This window comes from Polyodon spathula, chromosome 6, assembly GCF_017654505.1.
Source record: "Polyodon spathula isolate WHYD16114869_AA chromosome 6, ASM1765450v1, whole genome shotgun sequence".
Classification (NCBI taxonomy): domain Eukaryota; kingdom Metazoa; phylum Chordata; class Actinopteri; order Acipenseriformes; family Polyodontidae; genus Polyodon; species Polyodon spathula.
Genome location: NC_054539.1, coordinates 28,570,050 through 28,595,691, shown reverse-complemented (window position 1 = coordinate 28,595,691; position 25,642 = coordinate 28,570,050). Strand labels below are relative to the sequence as shown.

At 35.8% G+C, this 25,642-nt stretch overlaps 1 protein-coding gene across 1 annotated transcript in view; it reads left to right on the top strand.

The window, feature by feature from the left end:
- Positions 1–25,642, top strand: part of ush2a (Usher syndrome 2A (autosomal recessive, mild)) — a 378,004-nt gene that overhangs the window by 287,708 nt on the left and 64,654 nt on the right. The window contains exons 49-56 of the mRNA XM_041252711.1: positions 2,609–2,807; positions 6,089–6,257; positions 7,102–7,323; positions 14,241–14,464; positions 17,866–18,073; positions 19,298–19,495; positions 21,175–21,329; positions 23,310–23,508. Of these exons, the coding sequence (XP_041108645.1) occupies positions 2,609–2,807; positions 6,089–6,257; positions 7,102–7,323; positions 14,241–14,464; positions 17,866–18,073; positions 19,298–19,495; positions 21,175–21,329; positions 23,310–23,508 (1,574 nt within the window). The remainder of the gene's footprint in view (positions 1–2,608; positions 2,808–6,088; positions 6,258–7,101; positions 7,324–14,240; positions 14,465–17,865; positions 18,074–19,297; positions 19,496–21,174; positions 21,330–23,309; positions 23,509–25,642) is intronic.

Genomic DNA, 25,642 nt, shown 5'->3' with positions numbered 1-25,642 from the left:
CCCCGAGTAAGTGAAAACGTGCTGTTTTTATGCAGCTGTACCGAGACTCGATTGCTAATCAATCATTCAGTTGGAGTCTCAGTACAACTGCACGTAATTTACTGTTTAATTTAGTACAATTCCCCATGCTCACATATTACATTTTACCTGCACTTGAAGTGCTGCGCAATCCTCGTGCCTAAATACCAATATACATTTTAAATTACTTGTGTTCATAACCCATTTATATCCCGTGTACCAATGACTGTACACCAACATTAACACACTACACATAACATACAACACAAATAAATTGCCCAGGGGTTGGGCACTTTGCCACAGCACCTTTAGAATTTTAGTCATAGCTGTGTTGGGAATAAATGTGGGCTCATTCTAGTTCAAGTGGACCAAATGTTGGAGAGGTTGTTCCTACATATGTGGTTGAAGAGAAAGTGGTACCAGGATATGTGATGTGTGTATGGGAAATGAAGAGCTGTGAAACCCATTGCCATCTGATGAGAAATTTGACCTGTTTTTTCTCCATGGCTAATGGTTTTCAATTCAAAAAAGGTAGCAGCAGAGTGTAGCTAGCAAGGAATATAAAACCTGTTAAGACATACAGTTCTTAAAGCTTTTGATTTATTATTGTAGACAAAATTCTCCATACACTATTTAAATTATGGTAACAATGCTTTTTAGGGTCAATTAAAAATAAAAAAAATCTAGCAAAATAATTCAGCAATAGAGTCAGTACCATAACACGAACAATGGCAATAACTCCAGACGTTATAGGACTGTTTATACCAAAACTTTTACGATTTGCTAAAATGATTGATTGTAAATTAATTGTAAAGTTAGTGTCGTTCATTGCAGAGTGTCTTCTTCTTCGTATAGTCACATTATAACAAGTGTCACATGTGTTACACTGCATGCTGTATCAGAAGTTCTGCCTCCTGTAAATTGTGAATGGAAGACTTAAACTAAAGATAATGCCTCCATGCTCTAATTTGACATAATCCATAGAGTCAGAAAAAAAGGCCTCTGCTTTTACATTGTCTTTTCCAGCATGTCATATTATCATCTGCTGTACTTGTATCCCAACAGAATACTAACTACTGATCGATTGCCCTGACATGTCTGTCCGTGGCCTCACGTGCCCTGAGCACTTCATTTATTTGCCACGGTAGATTTGCTAGAGTGGAATTTAATCAATAGCTAATTCATTAATTCTGGTCATCTGCTATGTAGGGCTGAGTACAAAAATCACTGCACGGCTTAAGCTTTGATTGAAATATGACAAGTGCTGCAACTGATGGCTTTACTTGGCCCAGAGTAGAATATAAATTTCTGATATTTTTTTCGGTGAGGGATTAGTTTCAGAAATAAATGACACAGTTTGTAAAATAATACTAATGCATTTGTTAACAAAATGCACTTTATGAGTAATCACAAGGGATATTTTGTGTTGCAAGGCGTAGAATAATCTGCAAATGATTTACTCTTCATATTTAAAAGCAAACCTTGTCACTTCACATGAATTCATAATCAACTGAAAAGATCTTTCCGCTTTAACTTATCAGCAGCCTTCACAATTAATTAGTCCACAAGTCAGCAGAGGAAAGGAAGGGTCTAAAGCAATAGTTACACTATATATATATATTGTTACCGCCTGCCTGTAAGTCTCGGTTTGCTTACTTACTGCTTACTAGGACCATGGTTGCTATACAAGTTTGGCAGAATGATGGAGGGTGGCTGGAGACCAATGCTTGCTTTATTTGGTGTTGGGGAATGATACACTGTTCAAGTGAAACTAACAGTGGGATTTATTAACAGAATAAAATACAAATACAGAGGCTATAGTTCAATTTCACTAACTTTTTATGGATTAATTATATGTTTGTATTGTATGGCATCCTATACAATATTCTGTATAAAATTGGGCAGTAAACTTGAGTAACAAGGACACAAAAAATACATTTCCAACAAAATATTCAGCAGAGACTAGGACCAGTAATAGTAATTGGGATAAACTGTCAGAATAATACTTACGTCTTTTTTTTTTTCTGCTCTTTAACCAGCTAGTTAATTCTCTCATTAAAATCCAATTAGATTCCAAGTGAAAAGTTTACCATCCACACTTCTGCATAATTATGAAGCATTGCATCATGAACCGGTTAGTAGCAGAATTATTCATTAGGCTTGTGTAAGTTATGTTACATAGAATAATTATCCTAATGATTTAAACTGTTTTTGACATAGATTCTGCAAACCCCTAAATCTGAATGCATTTACATTTGAGGTCAGTATTCTAACCCGATAAATGCAATGTGATGTAAGTTATCTGTATGAAGTTCGAATGGAATCATAATAAGTTTAAAGACTCAATTGCTTTGGTTTGTGTTGGGGTTGGGTTTCGTTTTTCACATACCTAACTTTCCAGTCTGAAAAATGGATTTAGGATATAACAGAAAATTGTCTATTTGGAGCTTTTGGCTTCATCATGAAAATTATTGAGATGGTTACATTTGTTTCTGGTAAATGCTTTTTACATGAAAAACGTATCTAGTACATTTGAGTGATTAGGTTTTAGGTATTATATAAATTGGTGTTCCTGTTTTTGTATATCTAGGTCTGTCAGAGTTGATTGGGCATCACCAGGCCGCCCAAACGGCATCATACTTGGATATGATGTGAGGCGCAGAATATTACGCTGGTGTGCACAGGTCCAGCTGCTGCAGGAGATGCAGACAGGAAGGCAATGCTTATATGTGCAATGTGGAATAAATGAAAACATATGTGGGGGCTTTTGCTATCAGCCAGAGCACCAGGTATTTTTATTTATTTATTTTTTTATCTATGTTGCAATGCACTTAGCTAATTGCTTGTTATCAGAATCTGCTTACAACTATATGTAAAGTAAACAGCTTCCCGCTTCTTTAACCACTGGACAAGGATTGGCTGTAGCAGATGACCACCTGCTCTCAGTCTGGCCCCAGCTGTGTTAAGACCACCCCGATCCCGTCATCAAGGATGAACAGCAAGTGAGTCTCTGAGTCTTTCATCGCCGGTAGTCGACACAGAATCACCATCCCCCATTCTTTTTGGGCACCAGGATGAGTCTTTCATCGCCGGGCAGAATCACCATCCCCCATTCTTTTTGGGCACCAGGATGACGGGCAGCGCTGTCCATGGGGTGTCGGTCCACTGCTGACCAAGCGCTGTCTTGGCTGCTGTGCACCCTGCTCTGCTCTTTACCCCTGTGTTTGGATAGTTTGGTTATTTTGGGCGGTGCCTGAGTCCACATGGAGTGGTTCCCATTGGTTTTTCTCATTCCGATGCAGTCCCTTGTTCTCAGTTGGTCCGCTACTCCACCCCATGTTGGCTAGATTGTCAAAGCAGCCAAAACGGTCTGGCTTGTAGTGCCAAAGGAGTCATTCAGCGATCGTGAAGATAAGCCATTTATCCAGTATTTAGTTTAACTCTTTTTAAAACCATTCTTTGTCAGTGGGGGAGTTTGTGACCAGAAATCAAGAAAGCACAGAGAATAGCTGTTAAAAATTATGTTAATTTTATACACATAATGGTATTATGACCCACTCTGACCCAGAACCTGCTCCGTCTATCCAAACTCAACGGACAGGTTGTAGGTAGAAACGTGGCTTCAGTGGTATTTTTTTTTGGAATCATCAATAATTTGTTCTCATTTCCCCCCCAGTTTGGAAAGCCAAATTTTCCAAAATGTTCTTTTCTTATTTCAACCCGGTTCACCGCTACCACCCCTTCACTGACTCGGTGAGAGATGAAGATGGACATGTGTCCTCTGACATGTGCTATCATCCGTCCGCTTCTTTTCACTCTGCTAGCCCGCCATGCAGCCACCTTAGAGCTACAGTGTTGCTGACAGGCCCGCAGGTGCCCGGCCAGTCTACAGGGGTTGCTAGTGCATGGTGAGCTGAGGACACCTTGGCTGACCTCAGCCTTCCCCACCCTGGCAGCTCTCAGCAAATTGTGCGTGCTGAAATTAATATGCATTAAAATAGTTTTTTTTTTTTTTTCATTTATGTACACATCCTATCCCACAACTTCCAAGTGAAAAAAATATTCTAGAAATTTATTGAAAATGTATTAAAAATAAAAACTGAAATAGCTTGGTTGGATAAGTGTCCACCCCCTTGTAACAGTAATCCTAAATTAGCTCAGGTGTAACCAGTCGCCTTCAAAATCACACACCAAGTTAAATGGCCTCCACCTGTGTTAAATTGTAGTGATTCACATGATTTGAGGGTAAATTCAGCAGTTCCGGTAGTGCATTTCAAAGCACTCAAACCATGAGCACCAAGGCGCTTTCAAAAGAACTCCGGGACAAAGTTGTTGAAAGGCACAAAGAAACTATTGGGGCAACCTTGGCCCCAATTGGTTTTACAGGTATTTACAGTTGTGCCTATTTGCTGAGCACTTTTGATAATTTGTTGTTATTTCAAATTTACAATGTGTTTTTGTTTTATATATATATATATATATATAATGCTTATAGAACCCCAAAAAAACACCAGCCTTTTCTTTCTTTTTTTTTTTATTTTCTCAGGATATCTGAAACAATGAACATATTATAGATTACTGAGATCTCTGGAGCAGCAATTTGAAATGCAAAGTAATCCTCCAATATTTTTTAGTATAACATGGAGTAACAAGAGGTGTGTGTGTTTGTGTGTGTGTGTGTGTGTGTGTGTGTGGGGTGTGTTGTGGGGGGGGGGGGTTCTTTTGCACCCACCATGGCTGTGTAGTGTGATGGTGAAGTCCACCTCCAGAGCTGTGTGTTACCAAGCAAGCTCTGGGCAACTGTAATTGTTATGGAATAGCCAATGAAGTGCCCCAGGCTACAAAAACAGAGTTAACGCCCCCAGCTAGTGATTTGCATATCCATGCTTGCAACTTTATAAATTTGTATATTATGCATCTGGGTTCATTAATAGTTGCCAAATGTATACTTTTACCTTTATTAACCATTCTTATTGGGAGAGGCACTAAGATCCAGTGTTCACATTATGATAATGTTGCTGCACAGCACACCTGTATTAGCAGGGTAGATCAGTTTATCAGAAATGATTGCATATAAGGTTGTAGTTGCCAAAATGTGATGCAGCACTGATGGTATAGTATAATAATGTCTTTTACCAAAAGCAACCTTAGCAATATTTATACAGTGCCGAGAAAAAGTTTGTGAAATTCCACAGATTTACCATGATAGCCGCCTTGAATCTTTTTTTAAAATATCCAATAGGGTTTATATTAACCGATTCCATGTCTTTTGAAACAAAATGATGTATGAATTAGACAAACAATGAGTAATTAAGATTCAGGGTATGTGAAAAACTAAGTGAACCCCTGGTTTTATCAGATCAATTAAGGGGATACATAGAATCAGGTGTTTAAATAATTAGGTAGCTATTCAGGGGTGAGTTTGGGAGGCCCCCCTATATAAAGATCAGAAACTTTCTGAGTTTGGTCTTCACCATACAGTTGTGTGGAAATACGTCATGCCACAATCAAAAGAAATCTCTGAGGACCTCCGAAAAAACAGTTATTGATGCTCATCAGTCTAGAAAGGGTTACAAAACCATTTCTAAGGATTTGTGGCTCCACCAATCCACTGTCAGACAAATGGAGAAAGTTCAAGACCACAGTTACTCTACCCAGGAGCTATCGTCCTACCATCCACCAATCACCATCGGGGTTGATTGAAAACGGATCACAGACAAAAACGATACGTACCTGGGAATACTGAAGTTGTGAAGGAGTCATTATGAGTTACGTTTCACTTACAACTTATTGGAATGTTAAACTAAACAAATTTGTCTCTTAATAGCTACAACACAGATGCTATATTATTTTACTAATATTTATTTGGAGGTTACAAAGGTACTTTCACAATTGTTACGTCTTTTTTCCTTTTTGGTTTGTTTGCAACCAGCTTGACCAGCTTTTTTCTATTGACGAGCGGGTGTGCCTTGTACGTGCTCTGTGGCTACCCGTGGGTCATTTGGCTTGCTGTCAAATTTATTGGCCAACCACTGCCTTACAGTAACTCTCCTTGGCTGTATTTCCACAGATTTGTTGCAGTGGAGTTCTGTACAGCAGCGAACCTGGTTATCGGTGTTGTGAAGACAAATATATTCCTGTTAATGGCAATTCCACTGCAGTGTGCTGTGGTGGGCAGTTATATACCCCTCAGCCTAACTATGAGTGCTGTGGGGGATATTATGTCAAAGTTGTACCAGGTAAGGGCTTTCTATAAATTACTTGTAATTTTACAGGTCTTTTTATACAATAATTTTAATAAAATAATGAGTGGTTACAGTCTGGCACTCAGTCTGATCCTGACATGAACACCCCCAGCCATTTAGTACTGGGACTCTCTTGAACAGAAACTTCCAGTTGTTATACTTTATGACAATGTTTGTAGTGGACTAACATTCACTGGTGCATAAGTCATTTTACTTGAGACTTGAACTGGATTCAGATCAGGTCTCCATAGGTGAAAAGCGGGAGGCTAGTGAAATATCCCACTGCGCCACCTAGGTCACTCTTTCTTTATTACTTCTTATCAAGCTTGTGGCCCATGTGGTTAATTTGTTTCATTGTGCTTTCTAATGTAAGTAATGTTTATGCCCCATGTAGGCAGCCTATTGAGTTTGTATCCTGGTATGCAGTCCTTCAGGGCCACATTGCCTATTAGTAACCAACCAGCTGCTTTCCCTTATGACTAAAATGCTTTGCAGCAAGTAAGATGCTTGACCCCAAAGACACTGCTGAGGTGAAATAAACCAGGAAGTGTAACAAATTTCTTCAAAGGGAAGGCAACTAAACTGAAAACTGGTATCAGATGTCGATTTTTTTTAAATTAAATTAAATGTTTGTGAAACCATGTTTCTATCCAAACTGCACATTTGAGATTTATATGGTGAATGTTTTTGAATGATGTAACAATTTAAAAGGTATTTTGTTAGCTATAGCCACTTTCATATACCTATTTGTTTATGTATTATGGCTGTTCTATAGACACATATTGGACGATCAAAACTACATCAAAACTGTTATATTGTTATGCTGCATAATTTACAGGTTACGTATGTTGCCCCAATTCAGACCAGATCCGTGTTTCGGTTGGGGTGGGCAGTTCCTGCTGCAGTGGCAATCCTTATTCCAGGTCTGGGGATCAGATATGTTGTGCAGGTACTCTCCACGATGGCTTTCATAAGCAGTGCTGTGGGGGACAGGTTGTGAGCAAAGACCTGATTTGTTGTGGCAATGAAGAGAAGGGAAGTGTGCACAAAGAATTCCAAGGTAAAATTGTTTTTTGTAATGAAAATTATTTCATCTAACAACACACATATTGACCATGAGTTAAGATCAAGGATCTGATCTCTTAGTACTCACTGTATATTTGAAGCTATTTTCACAGAATAAGGGGATTTTGAATAAATCTAATGGATTCTAGCCAGGGCACCTGGAACACACAGGTCTATTTTACTAACTTAAACAGACCTCTTTCCACCAATTTTTTTTTTTTTTTTAATTCTATGAAAGTTAATAAATGTGTCATTTTAAAATAGCTTGGTCCACACTCGGTATGGTTTGGTACGTTTGGTGTGAAATGTGAACATCAAAGTCCGCTTGGGAAACTAAATATACCGTGTCCACCTAAAGAGGTGGTCTCTGTCTATTTGGCAAATGCACCAAGCCTGGTTTGCTTGCTAAATCACAATGTGAGCTGCAGGACTTGATTCTTTGTACATAGGAAACAAATTATGCAAGGTAACACCACTAGGAAATAAACATTTTGCACATAGTTTAGTTAATATTCTGAGGAAACGAGTAGAGCAAAAACAGCCGTAATTTTCTGTCCCGGTCGTATTTTTATTTTATTTTTTTTAAAGTACAAAACTGCGTCCATGTGCTCAGTAAGATAAAAGTAGATTAATTTATTAGGTTGTGTTAGCGCCATTCAAAAATAAAATAAATAGTCTTAAGGATTATTTGTTTAATCATTCTGATTATGTGCTCAACACATTTAAATGGTAATACTAATATTATTATTTGTTTATTTAGCAGACGCCTTTATCCAAGGTGATTTGTAGAGACAAGGACGTGTGAACTATGTATCAGCTGCAGAGTCACTTACAACAGCCCGCCCTGCTATCAAGAGAAAAAAATAACATACTATCCATTCTATTGACTTATTTCATCTAGGGATCCCACCGAATACCAAATCCATCTCAAAAGATTAGTCCGAATACCGAATCTACAAAAACTGTCAAGAAAACTGAAGGAAACTGTTGAATAAAAAATAGACTGGAAGCTACTAACAAGGGACGTGCACAATCTTTTGTTTTGAGACTTTTAGTTAATAGTATTTTTATTGCCGAATGGAAATATATCCTTGAATAACATTTCAGTTTGAAACGTACACAATTTACCACTAGACACCCCCCCCCACAACAGAAACGTCAAAATACAGAACTGTTTACTTCACCTTTACAAGAAAGGATAGTTGCATCTTTGCCATAACCCACCTTTTCCTTTTATGACTTTTCAACCCATGTCGACTTATCTGAGAACGATGAGGAAAAAATTACCTGAATCTCCCTGCAAAATAAAACCCACATTGATTTAAATGCACTGTGTGTGTAACCCCTATCAAATAGGCTACAGAATAGTTTTTAAATTATTTTACTAAAACAACAGGTCCCAAATGGTTCAACTTGTATTGGCACATTGCAATAACGTAAAATGTTTTTTTTTTTTTCTCAGTATGATCTCTAGAACACGTTACACAAATAAAGCAACAAAGCAGTCTGCAACCGTTACTATATATTACAGATTTACTGCATAACTTAACCATGAAAAGTGTGATGTGAATGTGCTGTTGCATCAGGGAGGTAGTATGTTTACATTCAGCAGCTGTGTGATGTGTTTAGTGCGTGCACCACCAGTAATTTAGGGAGTTGAGAGCTGCGACAGAGTTCATCAAACGTGTTCTTGTTCTTGAATACCTGTTATTAAGTACAACAGTTACAATCAATACCTAATTTGTGTCTTATTTAAAAAAGAACTGCACACATTGGAGGGATGTATTAAAATGCATGTGTGTTTGCGTGGAAGTAGGAAGTATTCGACCGAATCTGAACCCTACTCAAAAAGTAGGTATTCGGGTCAAATCCGAAACTGAATCCTGGATTCGGTGCATCCCTAATTTCATCACTACTATTACAGTTAACAGCAGGTCCTAATTCTAGTCCCAACTACCCCACTCTCTTTATTTTTTATATAGAGGTGAGAGATCCCCTAAAATGTCTAAATTATAAAGGCAAACCAGAATAAAATAGTTTCACGCACAAAGGTTATTTTATTTGGAAGAGCAGATGGACACTCGCCACAGGAGTTTAGCACACCCAAAGGTTTGTTTAAAATTAAACATTTTTATTGTTGTCACAGCACCATCCTATTTAAAAAGTAAGCCAGTTCTAACAGCCAATGTTTCTCAGCAATTATACACAGAAAGGCTGATATATGAACAGGTCATGATTAGCAGCACTGAATAATACTTAAGCAGGTATCAACAATTAACAGTATTTCACTAGATATCAATAATCATTAAATCTAATCAAATAGCTGGTTTATTTTTTTAAATTCTGGCTTTTTGTGCATTTAACATGTTTTGAGATAACAATATAAAGAAAATAATGAGTTACCATCTGCAATAAATAGATAGGTGTTTAATTGTTAAACTATTGTTGTGTTTTTATATACTGATATCATAACAGCTTCTGAGTTGGTACAGTGTCAGCGAATTGAACAAAAAAAAAAACAAAAGTCCCAGTTTTTCATTCTGCAGCTCTGGTAACCCTAATTACATGGACAGTACGAGAAACAAAAGCTCTGATATAAATTTGGTCAGACAGTAAAATCCAAGCCGAACAACTGGACAGAACTCACAAAAATAGTAAAACATTGTATTATTTTAAATACATACCTACAGTAGAACAGTGCAGTGTTGTGTAACTGAATACTGCACTATTCACCTACTGCATATCATTCACCACATGCATTAATTAAATTAGCAAAGTGTTCCCCCCCTTCCCCTGCTTTCTTCCACAGCAATATATAGTAATGTAAAACACGCTATTAAAAGTGAGAGCAATGCTTCAATAGCTCCTATCTTTCAAGATACCTTGCAGCATATTGTAAACATCCGGTATACAGACCATAGAAATTTACAGAGTGCACTTCCAAACTGCATTGTGAACACAAACAAACTCGGTCCTGCAAAAAAATGGAAAAGAACCAAAAAAAAAAAAACTAACTTTAGCTCACATCCAAATGAACTCTGTCACTGTGCTCACATATAAGTGTGAACAGCAAGCACATTGATACATTGTTTCAAACTAAACTAACTAGACTGAGTCCGTTTGAAACGGACCCAGTGTGAATGCAGCCTAAGTAACTGCATAGTCCTATTAACAAAAAGCAAAGAAGAATATGCACAATTGCTATTCAGCATCTTATTTAGATTATGTTCTGAAATATACATTTTCTCATAATAGACCAAATCCTGAAGAAAACATATGTTATGATGGATTGCACCAACAGGGCAACTAATGACCATTTGCCTAGAGCAGGTACCAGGAGTCTGAATGTTCATAATCCAGCAAGACACAGTAGTGTAGTTTTCACATGTTGTGATTTTTCTACTACTTGACCTTGACTTGATAATACATGTCTGAAGTTACATGTTTTTTTATTAGTTTTTTCACAAAAATTAAAGTCAGATGGGTAGACTATAAAAAGCTAAAGTATACAAAGAAATAATTGGCTTGGTTTATCCATGTTCCTCTTGCTTATAAACACTTTATTCCTAATTTTTGCTTAAATGTTCCACGATGTGTAGGTTCTTTTTTGAATTTTTATTTCAGCAAATGACTAATTTTTATTAGGACTGGTAAGCTAGTTCTGTAGTTAAAAGATAAACTGTATGTAACACTGGTCAAGGTGAAATATGATTTTTCCCCCCCTGTTTAAGTGTTAAAAGCTTTTCAACTAAGAGTGTTATATATGCGAGTCTATGAGACAGTGAAGTGAAAAGAGCTGTGATAAAAATAATAAAAAAAAAAAAAAAAAAAAAAAAAAACTCATCAAGGACACCATGACCATTTGCAAAAAATCTAGATGAGGGAACCCTTCACTGTTTATGGTGCACAAAAATATTTGCTAAAGCTGAGCTCTTAACCATTTAAAATATATTCTCAATGCCAAAAGTGTTTTTTGACATGATAAACACAAGTTGCAGTTGGTGGCACGTTCCAAATACCAATTTTCACTTTTGGAACCAGGTGGAACCAAGGTTTGTTAAAACTGCCCTCCAGTGCCTTGGTTAGAATTCATCCCAGTCAGTTTAGGAATCAGATTATAACCAGGTAAGTGGACAGATTCACACCGCTTCGCTGTAGAAAGAACTGCCCTCATATGAAATGGATGTCACCTAATTGGTTATCCCAAAACAGTTCTTTTACTGAATAAGTGTGGAGAGCATCCTCCCACTCAGTAGTTAGCAAAGTCACATTCCAATTGTAGGTTTTTTTTTTTTTTTGTTATTTTATATTGTTATGTGTTTAGATCTTAACTAAAGGCATGGAAAAGTGAAATACTTAATTTCTATTGTTTTATTGTGACAGAACAGAGCAGTTTTTTTTTAACATACAAATTGATCCTGCTTGAAAAATGTTTTATGTCAATGTTAATATAGAACAAAAGAGGATCTGTCATTTTCATAGTGGGCATTACTGGTAGTTACAACCATATGTGTTTACTGCAAAACCATAACTAGCCTACCTAAATGGGGATGCTACATGTACCTCAGTTTATTCTTCACTCTATTACTAACACTTCTGTTTGCCTAAGGGAGCTCCTTAACAGAATCACATTGAATTGACTTTCTCACACCAAATCCGATCTAGCATGTCCCAGTTCAGTTGTCTTTGTAAATATGTATTTTATAAATGGAATGAATTAGCAGATGCTGTTGGACTAAAACTGCTGGGGTAGCATTTGTATTGTTGCTGCTCTCGCAGGACTGGTAATGCAGATGCCCAGGGATGAAAGTCGTGCCTGCTTCATATAATGATGTCATTTTAAGAAGGCATTTTAAATATTTTTCTAAAACATAGATTGGCAGGGCTTTTTCCTACAAATTGACATTCAAAAAGGAGTATGAAACAAACTACTACTTGCGAGCCCCTAAATGAATTGTCTGAGTTGTTTATTTCTGGTTTGGTAACTTGATTTTGAGTTTTTCCTGTATGGAATGTTTTAATGACAACTTGGAATACAAAGCTTTGAGAATCTTGACTTAATATTAACTGTAAACATATTTGTCTAAGATGCTTTATAATTGCTTGAGTGCCGTCTAATGAATGTATGCAAATCCTTCCCAATTTTTTCTTTATTACAAAATAATGTAAAAGTGGTTAATGTTACTGTTTTTTTTTTGTTTTTTTTTAATAGGCATAACAAGTCAAAGTCATAACATACATTATCATAAATTGTAAAACATAGTAAATAAAATATGAAAATATGCATGGGACATGCTGTATATATTTTAAAAAGGTTGTATAATATTAACATATAAATCACACTTTATATCTCCTATTAACAAACAAATACTTGCAAATGTAACTGAATGTGCTTGAAAAAGAATGTCCGATTGTTTTGCCACAGCAAGGTTGAGGGTGTTACAGTTCAAAAGTTGTGATACTGTATTTGTTAGAGCAGGCAGGGATCAAAGGGTAGACACATCTATTTTAGAAAATTGTCTAGCTGTTTATTTGCAACTCATTCATGCTGAAGTGATGCACGATGGGAATTACCACCAAAACTCCACTCGGCAACATCTGCTCTCCCTAAGTGAGTTAGTGCACGTCAGACATCTTTATGTCAGAATATTGCAGTGATGGATGCAGTCCCCAGAAAATGTTGCATACAAATCTGGTGTGCCGTTCTGGCCATTAAGTGAAATTACTATTTAAATTAATGGTGCTGTCACAGTTTATCTGAGCAAAGAATGAACGCTGATTAGGGTATTAAGCAATTAGCAATTTATCATACTGGAACAAGGTTGATAGTAATTAAAGTAGTGATGGTTTACCCAAGGAAATAAAATAGGAGTCACTTCCTGTTATACTAATAATAAACACTGTGCTGGAGAAATATAGCTCCCCTATAAAGAATATGAAAAAAAAATAACACCTTCCTAAAATTCACTAGACTTTTATTTAGAATTTAAGGTGCTTCCTTTAAATAGTTTTGACTAGTGTTGCCACCCATTACATATTTTACTAAACTGATCCTTATTTCGCTTGGCTGTGTTGTTTTTCAGTCTTTACTCATGTGTAGTCCAAATTCCATTTACACTTCTGAAGGAACCTGTGACAGAATCATTAGAAAATGCATATTTGAATGTTTCAAACTCACAGACACTCTGCCGGTCAAAATGTTCGACACATGTTATCTATGATCAAAGTGTAAAACTACATAAAGTGTCTCTACATCTACTCCTAGAACAAAGTACACATGCAACAAAATATGTTGTTTCTTATATTGGAGCTCTTCAAGTGGCAACCCTAGTTTTGCAAGTATCAGAAACAGAAAAACTCAGTAACTAGAAAGTAATTTCAAGATTTATTTTCCTTCACTGTGGTTAGAACCACAGCCATGTTAACCTTGGATAGTTATGTTTCCACTTTGTTATAACCAGCATGTATTTTGACTTCTGTTGTTTTCATACCAGTATATTTATAGACAATTATGTTTAAAAGCCAGGTGTCTGTGAAAGATACCATAAAAATAGTCTTGTTGGGTTTTTATAATAGTATTACTAGTGTATTTTATCATTCATCATGATGTTCAGCTGTTTAACCCTTTCAGTCCTGGTCCTAGTCCATATCTTAGCACAGTATGTTAACATACAGGATGCCGTCAGAAATCACGTTGGAACCTTACGGGACTCCTAGGTCCTAGTTAGAGTTAGTGTATAAGTGTATGTAAACAATTTTTAAATTGTCAAATTCTCAATAAAGAAATTCTTCAGCTTGACAAAAATACAACTGAAGGGGTTAAGCATTTTTCTGTTCCTTTGATATTTATAAATTTTTCCTTTTCTCTTTTTTTTTTTTTATTTAAAAATACATAATGCTCCTTTTCTATAGGCATGTCCTGTTGTGGAGAACAATATGTGAATCTTTCAAATACAATATGCTGTACAGACATCAGTGGTGTATCCAGACCTCACTTTAAAGAAAATGAAACCATTTCAGTGAAATGCTGTGGGACTGAAATTATACCAACAATGGATGAATGCTGCAATGGAGTCGGGTATAACCCCTTGAAATATGTGTGTGCTGACAAGCCTTCACCAGGAATAACATTACAGGTAAATAAATAAACATATAAATAAACAACTTTGTGTTAAGGATCCTAATGTTTCCTTCAAAACGTATTCCACTGGTACAAGGCATACACTGAACTCATCAGTTTCCTCAAACATGGATTGTGGTGGTAGCCATAATTTGGTAATAACAGTTATTGGCTAATCTGTACAGACATTTTAAATTTGACTGGTGCTTTAAGAAAACAATGTAAACCCTAAAATAAAAGTAGATACAAGAAGACCAATTTCTGAAAAATGTTTTGCTATATGAGATGTCGGTCACTGATGTTAGGATTCTAAGAAATTGTATTCCTCTTACAATATATTTAGAAAAAGCAGATACAGGTACATTTGAAACACTGCGAAGTTCCAAAAATATCTATAGAAAGAGAATCCCTGCCACAGTCGTAATGCAACATTTGAGCAATCGGTAACATTAACAAGTTGATCAACGAGACCTATATGACCTACACCCAGTGCACACAGCGTATATACTGTATTATAATGTAAGTGTTACAGACAGACATGACAATCGGACTGACAGACAGACAGACTCTAACCCCCATGTCATTTGCAAGTTCCATCACAATTGGCAAAATTGTGACATACTTTGAGATGGTCGGACAGAAAAAAAACAATAAACTGAACAAAACAAATAAAATAAATAATAATAAAAAAACAGAGGCCTGCCTCCTTGAATTCCCCTGACACCGTCATATTCCTTCAAACTTCCTGATTCAGGATTTTTTATTTATTTATTTATTTATTTGAAGTGTGTGTTCTGTGTCTTGCTTCGAAATGCAAGCAGTCAGCTAATGGATGCTGCACTTTAGTCTGTAAAGCATGAGACAGATATAGACCTCTAATTAGTTTGCCGGTTCAGTTGGAACATTTAGCTCTTCTCATGTGTGTTATCTATATGCTGTTAAAATTGTCTACACGGGAGTCAAACTCATTACAGCACTGACAGGGGGACCTGTTGGGAATCATTCCCTGATTTTAGATGTCAGCTAGATTTAACTCCTCCAGAAGACACTCCAGTAGGGCCCCTCATCCACAAACTGGAGTGTCGGTAGGATGTCAGTTCAGGCCAGTGGAAAAGAATATTAAACCCATTGTTTTTTTGGAAGTAACCCTACCTTGATTGTAGGAATTGATTATACTAATAACTTGAAAAATATTTGGCCTTTCTTTGTTTGCTTTTTGTTTCCATATCACAACCGTTTACTATAAACTCTCTTTTTTGGAAGACCCAATTTAAAAAGTATAACTGGATATTACTAGTACTCCGAAATGGAATGCTGTTTTTCATGAGTCATGCTGTAAATCTGCAGTTCTCCAGTTTTAGGTCCTCATCCTGAACTGCAAAAAAAAGTGCTTTTTAATTTTTGCCACAAATTAATGTACAGCATATATCTGCTGTTTGTATCTGTGGGTTTGCATTTCTGCCTGTCTGCCTGTATTTGTTGAGTAAAACCAAAATGTATTATTGTTGTATTTTGTCTTACCAGGTATTATTCTATCCTTCCTATTCCCCAAAGGTCATAATCACAATTGCCTCTGGGCATTTAAAGGCAGTGCCAAAATAATCCCACACTACTGTATTTGTGTGTGTGTGTGTATGTGTGTGTGTGTGTGTGTGTGTGTGTGTGTGTGTATTTAATTATTTATGTATTAGAAAAATGTTTTGCCATGAAAACCTAAATAAGATTAAGTTATCTTATTTCTGCCAGAGTCATAGAATTCATATTGTAAATCTCCTGGCAATTGCATGTTACACAGACAATAGCAAGCATTAAATATATAATGTAGAAGTTGATAACATTACAACATGTCAAGTTAATATGAAAACAAGCAATTAGAAAATGGATCAAAGATTGCCTTTGACCTGATTGGCCAATATGCGGTCCCTAATCTCTGGTAAAGGACTTTGAATGCTATCGTTCAAACTATGTTTCAATCAATGCGCCTGAAAATATCTAAATACAGTATTAATTTGTGTATTGTACCTTTTTTTCTGCTTGATGAAAGAAAATCTCTGTTTTACTGCATGCTCTCTGAATGTTGTCTGTTTCCTCACTGTCCTATATGTTTAGGATTCTATTTTGATTTAATATAGCAAATAAAGTTAAAGTAATGAGAATAGTGTTTACTGTTAGTAGCAATACTGTAACCACAACAGCACTAGCAACTAGTCTTTGGTTTGAATGACAAGTTGTAGAAATCAGACAACTGGATGCAGACTTTTACTTTCAGAAACTTTATTTTAGAAGATCATAATTCCAACATGGTGCTCTCTTCTCTAACAAGGCCAGGAGGCTTTGAATAGCCTTTATGAACACACTGTGAACAAGTTACTGAACTAACATCATCAGCATTAACATTAGCATTAGCATTAAGTAGGCTACTAGATGTTTTTGATTACTAAAACTTAAATACTGAAATGTACACAAACACAAATCCTAAATTAAAAATACAATTGTTTTAGATATCTTCCACCACTAGGCTACTGAAGGCTGCCAGACCACATATGGGATTCTGAGCAAGCTGCATTACTCACGGTATAATAATGTTTGTATTCGTTAGCAACAAAACCCAAAGCTTCATAAAACACAGCCATTTTCTAATAACAATAGAACCCTATGAAGAAGTCTTTGCCTTCGGCTTGGGCATTTATGGAAACAAGGCTGGCCTTACCAGATGGTAAAGCCCTCCTCATCGGATTCTATTGTTTAATTAAAACACATTGCAATGTTTGCCATACTATTGCAATAGATATATACTATTAAGTTCTGTTTGTCTTGTGTTTTGGAGATGGGACTTTTTTAATTTTTTTATTGACATTTGCCATTTAACTGAAGGTTGTATAGCATAGTAACTGAAGTGGTTGCCTGGAAAGCAAGAGATGTCTGTTTTGAATCCTGGTTTAGTCTTTTATTTAGAACAGGTTTGGAAAGTTTCCTTAACATCTTCTCCAACTTGCTGTTTAAATGTGTGTTAAAGGTCAAACAAATATGCTATCCTAGGTAAATATTGCATTAAGAAAATGAGAGATGCAAGTATTACTGTAGTTACATTAAAAGTGTATAAAGAATAGTTTCAGCTGCGACAAGAACAATATTTCAGATACAGCCCAATGATAACAGCTGGATATGCATTCAGCAATGTCTATGCTATACCTAATTGGCAAAATGTAAAAAATATATATATATAACTGGAGTGTTTCTAATTTATTTCAGATGCTGTCATTAAGTTACATCCCCTCCATTGATTAAACATTGCACTTTTTACACGCTAGCTGACTGAGTTGTATTAAACATAGTGTTAATGTTATCAATATGGTCATTAATGAGGATATAATGCAGCTGTCTTTCCCTGACCAAATTAATGTTATTTGTCAACAGAAAGATTGCAGCCCAAGCATATTGTGCCCAATATCAATGGCAGCTGGAGCATTTTGTGGCAAGTGCGAGTTTAACCCGGCAACCCACATCTGCACCTGGGTTGAAGGGTCACCCTCAGCTGTGCCTAATGAAGCAGGGCAGCAAGGCCTGTGTCCATCACCTGAGGAGACTGTCTACACTGGAGGCCCGAACAGATACACATTTAAAGGTATCTGACAAGACATTTGTCAAAAAGTAACTTACAGATACAGAACATTATTTTCTATAAATGGTTTAATTTAAAATAAAACTGCCTTTTTAACTGTAACATGTTTATGTTATGCTCCTTTACACAACAGTCATGATATTTACTCTATAACTAAAAAACCTCAGATAGATTACAATTTATTAAGAAACTAGTTCAAGTTGTGGATGGGTACAGTATTGTTGGTATTTAATGTAACATGTAATGTAATTTTGAGATATCCCTAGACCATTTTTTTATGAGAAGATTCATCTAAATCGGTTTAATAGTTAAACTTATAAACTTTTAAATAAGTACTTAAAAATATGAAAGGTGCATTTTTTTTTTTTTTATTTTAATGGCATTTTCTTCATAGCAATAACTTAAAAAAAAATAGGGCTGAACACTGTTGTATGAGTTGAAATGGTTTCTGGTAGTCGAATATAAGAAGTTTTTGAGTTATGAGTCTTCTTTCAAAATATATTTTCTTGCTCTAAATCATTCTGGATTTTAGCTATTTCTTTTTCTTCTTTATAACCCCAGTGCAATTGGTTCTCAAAAAAAATAATCAAATACTCAATGATAAGAAAAAAAAATACAAATGTACCATTTTTTATTCATGTAATTTATGTAAATAGGGAACTTTTAATTATATAATATATATATATATATATATATATATATATATATATATATATAATATATATATAATTATATATATATATATCTATACTTTAAACTAGTACAAAATGTATGTGTTCATGAAAATAAGTGACAGTAAACCATATTAGTTATAATTTACCTGAATGAATCATGTACAGTACATGCAGGTTAGTGTTTGGAATTTCAGCAATTTTAACCAGGTTTAAATAGTTATTTATTGAATAGTGATGGAATGAAACCTAAATAATAATAAATAGATTTATACTTATTTGTACTCCCTGATTATTTTGCAAACTAATCAAGCCCTGATAATTAGCTTGGACATATTCTCATCTAGCTTTATTGTTAAAATGCTGAAAATGACAGAAAAGGAATAGTATTTTTTTGTATCTGATTTCTGGCTGTGTCTCTTAGAACACGTATAGGTACACATACCATTCTTTATCTCTGTTCTCAAGAAAGTATAAAGGCAGATTTTCTCAGAGGAACAAATCCTATTAGCATCAATGCCATTAACAAAATGCAATCATGTTTTATATTCAATAGACACCGACTTGGATCCGCATGTCACCTATGAGTACAGGGTGGCTGCTTGGAACAGTTACAGCCAGGGTTTCAGTGATTTCGGCAGTGCCACTACAGAGCAGGACGTGCCTCAAGGTGTAGGTCCACCTAAGTGGAGCAAAGTGGACAACAGGGAAGACATTATACAGCTGAACTGGAAGCCTCCTGCACAGCCTAATGGTACACATTACTATAACTCTCAGTACTTCAGGCTGAGCTCTTCCCTTTTAATTACAAAAAGTGCTTAAGGCTATATATCTTTTAAGAAATAAGTAACATTTTCAGAAGCAGACATGAAACCGAATTGCATTCCTGTTAAGTCCTGATGTAACGCATATGCCTTTCCTATGCTCATTAGTTATTGGACTCATACTCTTGATGGGAACTATCTCTAGACAAAAATTTCTCTTAGCTGGGCTCATAAGGCTTTTTCTGTGTATTATCTTGTGGCCTTCTGACCGGTTCAAAATAAGGGCTATCTTCTGATTTGACCATTTACCCGACTGTACTATATTTTTTATTATTGATATCAATGACCGTAAACACCAGACCTGGGGCAAATATATTTATATTTGAGAGTTAATTTATAAATACCAAATATTTCAAGAATTTGTCCGCACTTAAATATTAATATAAAACTAAATAGATATTCATATAAAACTTTTAATGTGTTATGTTTCATATCATTGTAACACATTTATAAATATATTTGGAACAGAAATCAAAATGTTTGAATATTTATAAATATTCACAACAGCATTATTTAAAATATTTAATTATTTAAAATCATATCAATTCAATTTGAAATATTTAAATAAAATAAATATTTATCTCAGGTCTGCTAATCGCAGCATTTTATAATTAAGGATATTAGAGTAGTGGTACTTCCTGCAACTGTCGGCCCATTAAAGTCCAGGACCTTGTTTCAGCCATGTCCTTAATTACTGAATTAAGCAATTGAAGCAAGGTGTTCCACTAAGTAATTAACCCTTAGTGGTCCATTTATTCAGCGCCTGTCAGGTGCGTCAGGTCCAATTTATTTTCATACACGCTGTTTATTTTACACACGCTGTTTATAAGTGCATATCAACAGGATGTTCAGTACTGCATCTCCAGCCAAGCCCCACCCCTTGTTCAGTGTATTTGTCACATACCTCTTCATAGTCGTGCGTACTGATAAATCATCTCCTGATCACTTGTTTTATCACCACAGTCCTCAATAATGCGATCCAAGTCATTATTTTATCACTATAACATCTCAGAAAGCTCTGCAAATGTCTGTGATACTCTTTGAGCACTGGATGCGGAAATAGCTATCTTCTTTGTTTATGTCCATGTTATCTCTGTGGTGCAGGGGCTATGTGTATTGCTCAGATCCGCCCCTTTTTTTTGGGCTCCTATCGGTCTCACTTGGCCATGAAAGGTTTTCCCAGCTTTTTCCATAGGAAAAACCATTAGAGACCTTGATGTCTTTTTGATGATGTTGGACAGGGTTCGACATCGAACCGGAAAGGGAAAATTGTATTGTCGGACCTGGTCTGACTTAGGACCACAAAGGATTAAGGACCCGGTTGGAACAAGGTCCTGGATGGACTGAAGTGGATTGTAATGAACCGCAAGTGATGAGCCAAAAGTATCCTAAATAGTAAATGGTGACAGGCCCAGCAGGTTCTGCCCTGGTTTAGGATCCCCACAGGCTCCACATTTGCAAGGTGTTCTGTAGCGACATGTAACCTTTCCTCAGTGATTACAACCTCTGTATCCTTCAGAAAAGTACAGTGAGCCATGGATGTTAACACTGTTCCTTGTGATCAGGCATTTGTGAGCCAGCATGTTATGTTTTTGTTGTTTTACATCAGGCATCATCATTCATTATATCATCCTTCGAGATGGCAGTGAGCGCTTCAGAGGTACAGAGTACAGTTTTACAGACACAGGCGGCATTCAGCCATACCAGGAGTATTTTTATCAGCTGAGAGTTTGCACTGTTGTGGGCTGTACAGACAGCAGTAAGGTGGGTATTTTGGACTTGGTAAGATGTTAGTGAAAAAATATTCTAATGCATGTCATTGTTTAAAGAGAATTATCAATTGGAATATGTATTTTATCCTAAGTTTGTTTTGTATTTTCGAGTTACATACAGTAGTATGTCAACTACAAAAGTAGAAGTAATTTCCTTTAATTTTGTAACTGTACCACAATATGTGTAATTACAGTGGAATTAATATCACCCAATGTAATATAATATTTCCTCCACCTCCAGCCTTAATATACTCACATGACTGGAAATTGCTTTTCCTTGATGAAATAAATATTAAAAAGATCAGTGTTGTAAAATATGTGGGTTCCTGTTCTGAAGTTAATGTTCGTAATTATAAATTAGTACAATTACATAAAACAGAGACCAATCCCAGGCTGGGCTAAACTTCAGAAATGTTCAGTATCTTAATACAAAGGGTTGACTCTACAGTAAGCTAAGCCCCTGTGCTATTATTATTTTAAAGACATGGCATATCCTTTTAAATTTCTTGTTGGATTAACAAATCTGGATAAAATATGTCACTTTACATAATTGTAATGCCTGCTTTATCACTTAGCTGCCTTTTAAAATGATTCATTTCAGGCAAGCCTTCAGGGACCATGACTGTTGTAGGACAGCCTTCCTTTATGTTGACTCAAGCCATTTCATTATGATAAAAAAAGAAACTTTGATCAGTTTTACTATAAAATTAATATTTACCTTACTTTTTAATGGCATGGATGCTGTGTGCATCCTTCTAGGAGGGATAATCAGGGATTTTAATGTTAAAGATTGCTGTTGCTTCCAGGCACCTTATCACTTGTCTGGTCCAGCTGCAATTGAAATTTGTGACCTACAATACATATTGTAAAGTGTGTTTAGTCCATACAGTAGTGTTATACTTTAGTCCATACAGTAGTGTTATACTGAAATAACCAAGTGAATAAACATCTTGAGTGCATTAACAAGGAGTGGCAGTAATACTGTTGTAAGTTATAAGTAGGAAAATATAGATTTGGTAATCAATCTTTTGATATTTTAACCCTTTAAACAAAGAAGTATGGCAATGCCTACAGCAGTGGTAACTTGTGGCTTTTTAAACCTTATCTGTTCTACCAAAATAATGCACGATCAACGTGCATTGAAACCATTGAGATTGCCATTCACAACACGTGATGATCATAAATTATTTAGGCTGTGTGAATAGTCTTGGTGCAGTCCAATTAGGTGTTAATTATTTTATTAAACATCCTGAGTTTAATTAAACATAAAGACCTGGTTAGAACAAAGCTTTTGACGAATTAATTAAATAATTAAGAACCTGGTTGGAACTGAAAGTCACAACTGAGTACCACTAGCCTTTGCTTAAATATGTTATTGCTTGGGCATTCATTTTAACTGCTCTCTTTGGTTTGTATTACGTGACCTACAGATTGATTTAAGTTTTTCAATCTTTCATAAATGTCACCCCCTCTAGAAATACACCTTGTCTAACATGGTCTTTTTGGGAATTGTTTTAATGAATCAACAAATATTTATTTTTCCCATAGATGACATTAACTGAAGTGGTGCAATCCTTAAGCAGGACACAGTCGTCCCCAAGAAAATCTGAAACCCAAAATATCTTGCCAACAGATATAATTATCAACCCAGGATTTTCAGCATCAACCCTCAGGAAATGTGGCTTTAGCTCTAACCTGCAGCCTCATCCCATGGCGAAAAGGCCTGATTTAATATTACTAGACACTCTGTGAGAACACAGAGTAGCTCAGCAAGAAAGATGGTTGCCTCAGGCTCAAGTGATGTATCTAAGGTTCACTACCATCCAAGAAAAGCTTAACTGGGTCTCGCAGCCCTTCTTAATAGTCTGCCACTCTTGAAGACAACAGTTTAAACCACTAGTGACATTCTATTAGAGCAGGATATCCAGACCTCTATTACAGCAAATTGCTCTGTAATTCTTTTTGTCTTTAGGTAGTTGCAGTGACTGTCCAGGGAGTCCCAGAGAATGTCCATCCACCAACAGTCACAGCGCTAGGTCCTACAGATTTGCAGCTGAGCTGGAGAGTACCTGCTAAACCAAATGGTATTATTAAGGAGTACCAGGTCATTCAGACTGGGAGAGGGCTTATCTACACAGATGGTGCTGGTAGGATGCAATGTACTGTAACAGGTATGAAGGATCCAAAGATTTGGGAATTGACAGCCTTTAATTTCAACTAATGAATTGTTTAAATAGTCAGTGCCAATGATTCAAAATAATGTTTCCAGTTTTGATGCATTAAGTCAAGTTTGTATGCATGAACCTGTTCTACACAATTCTTTGCTTTGTGACTATGGCCGTCAGTTATTCTCTGAGATTCTCTGTCAGCTTTTTATTATGCATATCCATTAATGAAAATGAATAGAAACTGTTAATGTTGCATGTTTCACTTATCCTTCATTAAAACCACTACTCATGTTTTGACTTCTCTAAAGTATGTTACTTCACAATTCTACAAACCATTATATCAGAGGCCAAATTCACCATAAACTGTTTTGTTTAAGCTCATCTAATTAAATAAAGTTACCTTTTTTCAGCTGATTGAAAGTGATTCCCATAAATTAGATGTTCCATCTCTGCAAATCAATAAATAGATTAAAAATGTATAAATACCATTATCACATGAACAAACGCCACGAATAAAAAGCCTGACGTTTATTGTGCCTCTATAGCCCATATCTTATGTGTCGCTAAATCAAAATGGGGTGACATGGCTTGTGCCTATCACACAGCATTATACTTCCCCAGTTTTACCCTATGTACCCTTTCAGAGCTGTGCCAGCTGGAAACTACCATATGGTAAGTGACTCGAACCCATGACCTTGTCCCAGTGCTCTAATTCCTGACATAATCCTCCAAGTAATATGAAATAATTTATGAGAAAAAAAATTAAGCCTACTGCCTCGTTTCACAACTGATGATTTGAATAATTACTGTGTTAAGATGAAACAACAGCTCTCACGCTGTAGCTTACTTATTACAAAGATGGACCATAGCTTACTTATTACAAAGATGGTATGCTCATTGGCTTATTCTATTTATGTGTGCATAGTATTTCTGGAAGCTCTCCAATGACTACATTTATACCTGATTCCTGTAATGAGCAACTGTCCTGCCTATTACTTTTTCCCTGCTGTTGCTTTGATTTGTGGGACTTTGATATAGTTCATTTTATCATCTCGTAGTGTACAGTACAACCATTCTTGGAGAGATGCCAACAGTGACGCAGGAATATTGGTAATGTTTGCTAGACTCATTTTGTGTAATTTACTCTTAAGATTTTATTTTAATAACAACTATTCTAAAAAATAAAATGTACCAGTGATGTGACTTGAGGTAAAGTTTTTGCTCAGAGTACACTTAAATTATAGTCTTAATGTTTGGTGCACAGTTGATAACTACCACTCGCTACCAGGCAGTGTCTTTACAGTTGGTGCACTGATGTATTCTATGATTCTTTCAATAATATTCCATTACAGGTGGTATCCAGTATAAATTAACCAATTCACTTCTCCATGTTTTTATTTGCTAGAGATAGGATGGATATAAGTAAAACATTTGGATGAAGAACCAAACATGTGCACTCCAAGCATTTTGTAATAATTGTTTTTGTTTTTAAATGCATAAAAAATGCCCTACATTTCATTATAAAACTGAAGGTGCTGCAACGGCAAAAAGTGTATAGACAACACTAGCTTTTTATTACGAGGGTCATGACATCGTGCAATCTCTGCTTAAGAAAGCCAACAGACACAGTTTTTGACTGACCCAAATGTAAGTTATTTTGCAAGTAATTTTGCTGTCTCCTGCTTCAGACCTATCCAACAGTTAAACACAGCACTCCACAACAGAGATTATGTGGCATCCTTAGCTTGGCTATCCTTAATAAACAAATAAGAAAAAAGAAATTAATGTGTGTATTTTGCCTTTAATATTCAGTTCGAGTTCACCCTAGAACTGAATCATCCATATTAAGGCAGAGAGCAAAGTGATGTAAACTTATTATTAATAGTTTTAAACTGCTACTCTAGCCCTGAGGGGGTTAAGAACAAAAAAAAGACAGAAATTAGCATTTTGCATGAAGTACTGTATGAGCTGAAATAATTGCTCTGGTTTGCTGATTCTAAATTAATTATATACCATAATTCATTTTTGGAGCATAGATAAATGTGTTGCAGGGTGCACTAAATTTGTACTTATATTTTATTCTGGCTATTGCAAATATTTAATTTGAAAACAGAAACCAAAAACCTTTTATTGTATC